We start from the raw sequence: 11,303 nt of genomic DNA, 5'->3' as shown, positions 1-11,303 counted from the left end.
GAGGTAAATATACTACAATATTAGAGAAGCTGGCAATAAACAGCCTGTAGAAGGTTGCAAATCCTAGGCAGCATTGAATTGCCTTGACACAAGAGTGTGAAGTACTTCAAAGTAGCATTGGCCCTTCTTTTTCCCAGCCGGAATGATCAAAAGCACAATTTATAGGGTGCAGCAATGTTCCTGTATGTAGGTGCAAGGGGTATTAAAAGAATTCAACAGTAATTTTACAATCCAAACAGATTCATCTAGCTTTCACTAGCTAATCACTACCTGAGGCCTCTGAAGTCACCACTGGAAGAAGTCAAAGAGTTCTAAGGATCAAAGAAAAGTATTCACAGAGCTCCAAGGATGTAAGGAATTTCTTTGAAGTGATGCTGCAGAAGAAGAACACTTCCGAGAAGATTAACTTAACATCTGGCTTGAAGGAAGGGTGTCTCAGCAGAAGAGCAAGAACACAGGTGAGGAGCAGAACCCAATGAAAGGAACGTGAAGAGTAGACCTCAAGCATAACTAGGGAATAAAGCCAACCACCTGCCCACACCCTGGGTGTGGCTTTGATAGTATGTTGGCTCCTGGAATCCCACTGTAGATGGCCAAATCCTGAGATCAGTGACTCCTGCACTAGATGCAAAATCTCAGGATCCTCAAATCCTGCTACAACCTGCCACTCATGAAGGGCATACCGCCACAGCTTTTGGGGTGCCCACAAGAGGACAGGATTGACTCTTCTGGTGATGGGAGGCGGTGCCACAATTAGGCAGGATGTATGTGATGGCCACAATCCTGGGCTACATGATTCCTATGACATCAACGTAGATGACAGCCTAGGTGGCCATGCTGTGATTCAGGGTTGGATCGGACAGCCAATAATGGTAAAACAAGAGGTGGATGGAGGTGGGGGTAAGCACCTGTTCTAGGCTATTGGCATAACTGTATGTTTACACCAATAACCTAATAATAGATTTAAATAGGAAAGGTTAGCACCTGGTTTGATGAGAAATACAAGTTACACATGCAAAGTAGTTTTTGCCCTCACTGACAGTTGAGCAGAAAAAACAATTGCTACTACAGTGATGGGTGGGATGGCACACAACATCCTGGAGACTTTCCCACTCCACATATGCTCAACCCTGCCACTCAGGAAAACAGAACCTCACATTAGACGTGGCTGACACAAGCCCTGGATTGTATTAACCTAGTACACACCTGGTACCTCCATGGCTGACACATTGTCAGTTGTCCAGAAATGTGTCCCAGTGAATGCTATGGAGCTAGGGGCCAGATGTAGGTAGGCGTTTACCGGGTGGTAACGGCCGAAAACCGGTAAAATCGGCCGTTACCGAGGAAATGAGATGTAGGAGGCCATTAATTACCGATTTTAGAAAATCCGAGTCGGAAACATACCGACTCGGTAAGAATGACCCGGTAAAATTACCGTGTCGGAATATACCGTATACATAAATACCGAGTTGGTATTCTCCGACTCGGTAAATCAGAAACTGTAAAAATTAGCCTTGGAGATGTAGGTAAGCACAAAAATACCGATTCTGCCGAAAAACGGTATTTTTTAGTCGGTATTTACCATGCATTGAAAGCAGGTGGTAACCAAGGGAGGGCTATAAAAAAAGTCCCAAAATGCACCTCAGGACCCATGATGGCGGCTTTTTACATCATAGCAAGACGGCAGAGACTACAGGCAGCAGGACAGAGAGAATGGCTAAGGGAGGAACAAGTGTACAGGCAGAGGATAACACTGTTCCAACTGACAGAGCCTGAAATACTGCAGAGGTACAGGCTACACCCAGACACCATCAAGCAATTGATCAGGGACCTACACCCTCTCCTGGACCACCCAACACCCAGGGCCCATGCCATCCCACCTCATGTCCAGGTGCTATGTAGCTTACACCTGCTGGCCTCAGGGAGCTACCAGAGTGTGATAGCTGTAGTGGGTGGCGTGTCCCAGGGCTGCCTGTCCCGCTTCTTCAGGAGGTTTATTGACGCCATGATGCAGAGGATGGGGCATTATATTTCATTCCCTGTTACACCGGCAGAATTAGCCAAAACCAAGACTGACTTTTATCAACTGGCACACTTCCCTCACGTGATCGGCTGCATCGATGGCACCCACGTCCCACTCTGTCCACCTGCAGCCACAGAGCACATATACAGGAATCGCAAATCGACGCACTCCATCAACGTCCAGGTCATATGTAATGCAGGTAACCTCATCACTGACATCGTAGCCAAGTTCCCCGGAAGTACCCATGATTCATACATCTTTCAGAATAGTGGAATATACACACGCCTACTTGCCGGAGAATTTGGAAATGGATACCTGCTAGGTAAATCACATTGACACACCCTGACACTCACATTAGATCTACGTCTCATGTACTTGCAATTAATGTCTATCTTTCTCCCCCTAGGCGACAGTGCATATGCCCTGCGGTCCTTTGTGCTCACTCCCTACCTCAACCCATCCACCAGGAGTGAAAGGCGATACAACGTGGCTCACAGATCCACACGAAACGTAGTTGAGCGCACATTTGGACTCCTAAAGAGCAGGTTTCGCTGCCTCCACAAGAGTGGAGGTGCACGGCAGTACACCCCAATCATCTGCTGCAAAATAATAGCGACCTGTGCAATGTTGCATAATCTCGCCACCAAGCAAGGCACTGAGGTGGAGCTCACATATCATGAGGACATTGATGACGACCCAGAGGTGGCAGAGCCCCAAGCTACAGTGGCAGCAGCAGCTACAGATGGGAGACTGAGACGGGCAGAGGTTACACAACAATATTTCTGAGTGAGTAAAGAGACACAGGCATGAATGTAACTTTGTGGAAGTAGTTTAATATTCACTACGCCACAGCATTGTTAGCTCACATTGGGCTCACTAATACAAACACTCCATGAGTGTGATGTCACAGTTAACACCACCGTGACTACAGCCTTGGGTGGAGTGCAAAGTCATTGTTTGTGGGCACGGGCCACAGGGCGGGGCTGCTGTGGCTGTGAATCAATGTCCTCACGCTGGCCTGTCACACTTCCCCCACGCCTGCCACTCCTCCGTAACTCATGCACAGGAGTGCTTGCACCACTCCTGCTGGTGGACCCCTCGCTTTCGGCAGCACAAGTGTCGCCTCCAGTGCCAGTCTGATGCGCGAGCACCAGCTCCATTGCAGAGGTCATCCTGGCCATGCCTTCACTTAAATTGTTGCAGCACTGCACTATGGCAGTTGCAAACATGTTCAGGGCCTTGGTTTGCTGGCGCACATCCACACGGGCCTTGCGTCTCTCCAAATGGTCCCTGTCCAATTTGTCACACAGGACAGTCATGCACTGTGTTATATCTGATATTCCTGACGCCATGGATTGCATGCTCTCTGCCATTTCCCCTATGCCCTTGCCTACTGCTTCCAGTTTATTATTTGTTGTGCGTGCGTGCCTCTGAACCCCCATCATTGCTTTTGCCTGCAGGCGCTGCACCTTCACCATGGTGGCCTCCAGTCCGCAGAAGACACCTTGGACTTGCCGCACATCCTCTACCTCCCGTGGCCGTCGCCCTCGGACACTGGCCCGCGTGACTCTGGGACTGGGCTGCTGCTCGGTGTTGCCTCTGTCCTGTGTGTCACCCTCCACCTCCTCCTCCTCCGATGATGTTTGCAGTATTCTGCGAGGGGGCACATCATGGCTCCTGACTCTTCCCAGCACTGGGGATGGTGATGTGGGGGTGGGTGATAGTTCTGCCGCTCCTGTGTCCTGACTACCGAATAGGAGAGGGGATTGTGGATTTTCTGCAGTTGCCTCCTCAGGTATCGGGGCTGCCTGCTCTTGGTCCTGCCCTCCGTGAGATATGCTAGGTCCGGCTCCTTCCCTCCTCTTCTCTCTGACCTCAGCTGTGCTGCGCTTTGACTCTCCTGTGGACAGACATGGACATTGTGTCAGTAATGTTGTTCACCTGTGTCATGAGATAAAATACACTTCTATAGCACTTTAGCCTGTCTCTCATTTGCCTATGCTACTTGTCTGTTGCTCCCCTTGCTGCAATGCACGCTGACTGCTCTGAGGTATCTACACATGACTACATTTCACAGGATGCATTGCAGGACATTAGTTAAACCTGTTGTGGAGTCTGATTTGTCCTGTGAGGGGAATAGGTAAAAGGGTAAATGATAATGTTCTTGCATCTTACCTGGTTTCTTTGCTCCTCTTGCTGAGCTGTCTGCGTCTCCAATTCCGTGAATACATTCCTTCTCAAGGGTGGATGCGACCATCTCCTCGATGTCGGTGAGTCTGGGGGCTCTGTTTCTTCCTCCGCCTGTAGCATCACTTTCCTTGCGGTGGGCAGCAAGCTTTTTTTTGGTGATTATGCGGATGTCATACCACCGTTTTTTTAGATCTTCTAGGTCACGGTGGGTGACACCAATGGCATTTACCTTGCCTTGTATGTCCAACCAGGTGCTGCGTTTGATTGATTCAGCAACATGCAGAGTTTGCTTTCCAAAAATTTTGCCATAATGTCTGACAACCTCCGAAATCAGCACCTGCAGTTCCTCCTGGCTGAACTTCTGCTTCCTTTTGCGCTCTGCAGCATCTCTCTGTGCCTCCTGGCTCTCCATCTTGCTGTGTATTTTGTCTCAGGTAAGGCTGCTCCACACTCTGTCCTCCTGCTCTCCTGACTGTTTGTTTCTGCACCTGCATGGGCGTGGCCTGTCCCAGGTACTGGGGTGTGGTGGTTGGATCTGATTGGTTAGTTCCCCTGTGGCTTGGAATTTGGGTGTGGTTGAAGTACCTGATTGGTTCACAGGCACACATGTTTGTCAGTTTCAAATTCTTCGGCGGATAGTTCCGACACGGTAAATACCGGGTCGGTTTTTACCTACTCGGTATTTTCCGGGTCGGGAGTTGCCATTCATTCCTATGGGCCGTGGCACCGGTGGATCGGTTTGGGTTTTTCCGTCTCGGATATTACCGTGTAGGTATATTCCGAGACGGTAAATACCGTTTCCGATTACCGACAGGTTCCGAGTCGGTATTTGTTACCGACATTCTTACCTACATCTCATTTTCCTACTCGGTAATACCGAGTCGGTATGACTCGGTATTTAAGAGGTCGGTAAATATAATTTACCTACATCTGGCCCTAAGTGTGCTGTGCTTAATAGGGTAGTGGGAAACTCAGCACTACAGTGAAAGTAGATAGTCTCCTGTTTTGATCTGTTCTGTTCAATTGCTCCTTGAGCTACCTGTGTCTTGTTAAACTGTTTGCAGCTAAACAGTGAATTTGAGAAGGAAAGTGTAAGAGTGTTTTCCGCAGAAGGATACCTTCCAGGTCTTTAAGGGGAATTGTACCAAGTGAGGAGGCAGCCCATCCTTCATTTGCCTCATTGTCTGTGTTGGTAATGGCCCAAACCTTTTGCTTCCCTCCTCCTCCTCTTTTTCTGACCTCACTTTTGCCAGCTTTAGGAGTCTGTGCACTTTACCACTGTTAACCAGTGTTCTTTACTCAAAACACAGTAACGTTGGCTTATCCATAATTGTCATATTTAATTAATTATTTACTTATAGGTCCCTATTAAAGTGCTCTATATGTGCCCAGGGCCTGTAAATTAAATGCTACTAGTGGGCCTGCAGGACTGATTGTGTCACCCACTCAGTAGCCCTTTAAACATGGCTCAGGCCTGCTATTGCATGGCCTGTGTGTGCAGGTATTAACTTCCAAACCACACACAGTAAAGGGGACCCACGGGCAATTTAGTGACCAGCTCTGAGTACATGCCCACCTAACATTAATCACAGAAGGGTACCAGAGGGTCAAAAGTAAGACAGGCTGATTAACAGAGACAGAGACGGTGTAGCGCTCCCACTAGCCATATGACTGTGAAAGGAACAATGGAAAACATGCCAGATCAAGAACAGTGTCTGGTCTCTGGCTCCCATCAGTCACCACTCGGAACCACCCTTCATCATTTGGGGCTCCGAGGACCAGCACTATACCGGATCTTGGTTTCACAACAGAAAGGAATGAACCTTCCTGTTGGTAAGTAAGTGTTGGTGTAATGGTAAAGACCATATGTGTTGGTGAAGTAACTGACAGGGATAAAAAGTGTAGTGTGCAGTGCAAGGAAAACCAGGAAGGGTAGGGAGGAGTGGATAAAATTGGTTAAAAGGAGCAAAAAAATAGTTTAATAGGGTGTAGCTCCTAACACCAATATTAAAAGATAGCCAAGACAGGGTAAAACTATGACCTGTCTAGTGGTGTAACGTGGTCGACATGTTTCAGCAAATATTGGCCAATAGCCTTGCTTTCTTCAGGACAACTAATATACGGCTACTGCAAACAAAACACCAAGTGTGACAGATAAGTGAAAAATAATTAAAAAGAAGGAACGACACAGAAAAGTCATCTGGACCTCCAGGTGTGTCTGTTCCGAATCTTCTCACTTGATCAGCAATGGGCTGAAAATAAAAAAGCATGGCATGAGCTGATGTCCCATCCCTGTCTGAAATAAGCCTGTCATTTGCACCTGTCGCAAACGTCAACATGGGCGTAGTTCATGTCTCGGGATCTGAACAACCACATTGACAAAGCTAGTGTATACCAACGTTCACAGAAATTGAACCTTTTCAAGTTTCACAAGATCCTTCTTACCTGGCCAGTAAGAAGTGTATACCTCACCTCGCCTGGCTACGGCTCAGGACTGGTGAAGCACCGCTCTAAAAAGGTGAATAAATTCAAAAGAAAGAATCATCCACCATGTAATGCCTGGAATTTAGTCAAAGAGAACCATTATAGATGCTAGTAATAAATGAAAAAGCAGCGGAGGGTGTTACATCCGCTTTGGAATTAGAAAATATGCCATATTTATGAGCCATTATTGCATGCTTCCTTCAGTGCCAACTAAACTGTGCCAGCAAAGGAAAGAGACCGTCTAATGATCTACGCCTCACACACCAAGGATCGTGGGTGCCCCGTGAGCAAAGAGCCGCCAAACCATAGAGCACACCCCCGAAATCAAAAACGACCCGCTAAATAGCCGATCGCTTACCAAACATGCGTGTCGCCGCTCAGAGCCGTTAGCAGACATTGTAGCGACCACTCACCTATCCGTCGGTACTTCCTAGCGGCATCTGTGCCGTCTGGGGAGGTACCGACGGTCTGATTCCTTCGGAGTTATATTCCGTCTAACCTCAATGGCCGGATCTGAGCCCGTGACGCGTCATTCTGTGCGTCACGCATCCGAAAAGCTACGGAAGCCCTGATTGGGGCAGCATGCCGGTCAACCGACCAATGGCAGGTCAACGAATTCTGCAATGTCAACAAAGCATCGGAGAGCCTAGCCCACGGATCTTTCGTGATAATTATTAGTAGACAAAAACGGGATAGTGCAGCCGCGCGAAAAGCGTTAATGGCATCACCTTATTAGACTGATGAGGCACCACATTGCGTAATGGGTGATGTAGGGTACTAGGAAATGCAGTGCAATGCGTGACGTGATGGCAACAAAAAATTTTTATTATGTGTGACCATATCGAAAATGCAGCTATTGTACATGATTAAATGGTGTGGTAACGGACATGAGGACATAAAGAAGAGTCTCAAGCTGGCTTTGATATATATGGCATAGTTACTTGGTGGAAAAAGCATGGGTGTACATAGCGATGTTATACAAAAGTGTATTTGCTAGATAAAAAGCTACTGAGTCATATCTTTGAAGGGTAAATTGTCACGTGAAGTGCATCTTCTGCGAAATGGTTTAAAATGATGACCACGGAATGTCATCATTCAGTCCTGTACGATCGCTACCTAATCTCAACACCCATCTCTGTTCCTTCTTGTGCAAAAAATCACTCACATTGGTGACGTGAGAAGGAATGAACGGTTTTTCTAAGACCGTCCATTTGAAAGAAGTGGGTGAGTGATTAAGTGCAATGAAGTGGTTAGTGAGCTTGGTAGCCTGTCTCCTGCAATTAATGGTACTTCTGTGCTCAGATAGTCGCACCTTTATTTTGCGAGTGGTCATCCCCACATACCTAAGATTACATGGGCAGGTTATGAGATAGATTAACCGGTCGCTGTTGCAGTTGGTGAATTTCAGCTGTCTCCAGGGCCTGGAGGTCCCGATGTCTATCTCCGTTGTTCTAGAAGTTTGGGCACATGATTGACAAGTGCCACAGGGATGGTGGCCAGACACCGGCGGTGGATCCCAAAGGGTACCAATTGCTCTCGGAGTATCATCTGGGGGTCTGGTGTGTACCATTCTGTCCCGCAGGTTGGGTCCCCTTTTGAAGGAGAATAGTGGTTGTGGAATCGACTGCGGTCCTGAGTTTAAGATGGACCAGCGTTTCTTGACCGCTTTCTTGATGTTATGGGACAGTGTTCCAAAGGTATGTACAAAGGTCAGCCTTTCGAGAGGTGCTTTAGGAGTGGTAGGTTCTAATAGTGCTGCCCTATTGTTGTTACTGGCACGTTTCATGGCTCGATGTACCAAACGGGGAGGATATTTCCTTTCGATGAGTTGGTTTTGGAGTGCAGAGGAATGTGTCCTGAAGGCCATGTTAGCTATCTTTTAATATTGGTGTTAGGAGCTACACCCTATTAAACTATTTTTTTGCTCCTTTTAACCAATTTTATCCACTCCTCCCTACCCTTCCTGGTTTTCCTTGCACTGCACACTACACTTTTTATCCCTGTCAGTTACTTCACCAACACATATGGTCTTTACCATTACACCAACACTTACTTACCAACAGGAAGGTTCATTCCTTTCTGTTGTGAAACCAAGATCCGGTATAGTGCTGGTCCTCGGAGCCCCAAATGATGAAGGGTGGTTCCGAGTGGTGACTGATGGGAGCCAGAGACCAGACACTGTTCTTGATCTGGCATGTTTTCCATTGTTCCTTTCACAGTCATATGGCTAGTGGGAGCGCTACACCGTCTCTGTCTCTGTTAATCAGCCTGTCTTACTTTTGACCCTCTGGTACCCTTCTGTGATTAATGTTAGGTGGGCATGTACTCAGAGCTGGTCACTAAATTGCCCGTGGGTCCCCTTTACTGTGTGTGGTTTGGATGTTTGTGAGCAGTCGCTGGACTGCGGACCCGTGTTAGTGTAGTGATCTTAAGTAGACTACATTGTTTCCACCCACAGTTGGGTGGTTTTCTCTCGCTCTCTGTAGTGCTTGTATTTTGTCTTGTGTTGAACACATTAAGTCTAGTAATTATGGCGGAAAATCATGGTCTGTCATTTGATGATGCGGACCTTCAGTTGGCCTTGGCCGATTTTCCGGACCTACTAGACGTCACACCCCAAACGGTGGTGACTAGCGAAGAGGAATGGGGAAAGTTGTTAGGCCTTAAGAAATCCATGACTAGAACATCTTTACATGGTACCATCATGGCCCAGTACTTACGTAACGACTGTGCCCCCACTGGGCTTTTAGTTACCAATGCCCCCCGACTATTTCTAAATGATAAAGAGTTCTTGAAGAGCTGGGCAATGATTGCTTGGCGTTGCACGAGGGATTGGCTGATCTTGATCATCAAAACTTCCAAATCTGCAGCCGATGCTATATTGATCGAGATACAGATCACTGAATCTAAGATCAAAACTACCCTCTCAGATAAAATCTTTCGGAAGAAAAAAGAGAAGTCTGACAAGAGTAATAGCGACTACAAAGACCATATCCTTTTCACTAAAATGGAAAAGTTCAAGAAGGACTTGGATAAATTCAAATTTGAACGAGTATATCCTTACACTAGCGACTCTTATGTTCCGCCAGTGTACAACTCCAATAGTCGCAAAACAAGCTCCAACTATGGTACTTCTGACTCAGATGGTAGCACCACGGGTAGTGACTCTGGCAGTGACAATTCATCCAGACCTAATAGAGGACGGGGTAGAAGAAATTTCAATCAGTTCTGGCGAGGTAACCAACACAATCAGGGCCCACAACAGTGGTGGCCACCAAACCCTTGGCAATATGGGGCTCCTGTTTTTCCTCCCAATCAACAGAATCCCTTTCAACCTCCTATGGGTCCCTTCCCTCCCAACTTTCCACCAGCCTTTCCAACCAACTTTAATGGGCAGCCTTTTTTAGGGTATGGCCATGGCAGGTCACGGGGCAGGAGGAGAGGCCAATCCACAGCCAAAACATCAGCACAACCCCAAGTGCAATTCAACTCTCCGCCAACAACGAGCTCGACTCGGAACTTACGGAGCACCACGGCCAGGAACAAAGAACAAACCCCCACGGAGATAGCATCGTGATCAATCTTAGTAGCCGCTCTCTGACTCAGATTGAGTTAACGGCTCTCAACAGAGGACTGGGTTTCGTTCCTACATACAGAAATGAACATTTTGAAACTCGTGTTGAACTGGCCAAGTTCATCAGAAAGGTGCGATTACACTTCTTCTTTTTGGACAAAGAGAAACTGGACCAAGAAGAATCAATGGCTAATACTGGACTAAGACCTAAATCAACTTTTAATCCACCAACTCATCTTATGCCAGCCAATGTCTTGGCCTTTGAACAGGCTATTGAAGGGGACATCGATGAGCTCTTCGAACACGAAAGGAAAACGTTTTGCAATTTACCCAAGGCTGAGCATCAGGCTCTTAAATCTTTATCAGTCGACAAATCTATAACGATAAAGCCAGCTGATAAGGGAGGAGCAATCGTCATCCTCGACACTGATACATACAGGGCCGAATGCCTTCGGCAACTCAGCGATGTCAGATCGTATCGCCTATTGGACCAAGACCCCACACCAGATCTTCAGAGGACGATTCGTGACATGACAGAAGAGGCACTGAACGAAGGATGGGTGACTGAGCCAGAGGCCAGGTTCCTTAATACTGAACATCCTGTGACTCCGTACTTTTATATACTACCTTTAGTACATAAGGAGAAACGCCCACCACCAGGCAGACCCATCATATCGGGCATTGGGTCCGTTCTGGAACCCTTATCTACGTTTGTTGACCACTTTTTACGCCCCATGGTCCAAACTATGCCGACTTACCTCAAGGATACCACCGACGTCCTACGCTTACTACCTGACCTCCATTTTAACATCGATACGGACCTTTTGGTCTCGTTTGATGTAGAGGCATTATACACCTCAATACCCCAGGACGAAACCCTCGAGGTCATCCACTCCCTACTTGACACCACCGAGAGAGACACCATCACTCCAGTACATTTCATCATGGCCTGTGCAACCTTAGCCATGAAGAGGAACTTCTTCAAGTTCGAAGACAACATCTATTTACAAGTGTCTGGAACCAGCATGGGGA

The 11,303-nt window shown here is 47.3% G+C and overlaps 1 protein-coding gene across 1 annotated transcript; it reads right to left on the bottom strand.

Moving 5' to 3' along the window:
- Nucleotides 1-2,973: 2,973 nt before the first annotated feature.
- Nucleotides 2,974-4,625, bottom strand: LOC147707362 (uncharacterized). The gene is made up of 2 exons (XM_086925204.1): nt 4,199-4,625; nt 2,974-3,923 (listed from the first exon to the last, which is right to left on the bottom strand). The coding sequence occupies exons 1-2, from the start codon at nt 4,623-4,625 to the stop codon at nt 2,974-2,976; spliced, it is 1,377 nt and encodes a 458-aa protein (XP_086781330.1).
- Nucleotides 4,626-11,303: the final 6,678 nt, after the last annotated feature.

Source organism: Lissotriton vulgaris, chromosome 6 (genome assembly GCF_964263255.1).
Source record: "Lissotriton vulgaris chromosome 6, aLisVul1.2, whole genome shotgun sequence".
In the NCBI taxonomy this organism is placed as follows: Eukaryota; Metazoa; Chordata; class Amphibia; order Caudata; family Salamandridae; genus Lissotriton; species Lissotriton vulgaris.
Note: the sequence above shows the minus strand (reverse complement) of the source record. Positions and strands in the feature narration are given on the sequence as shown.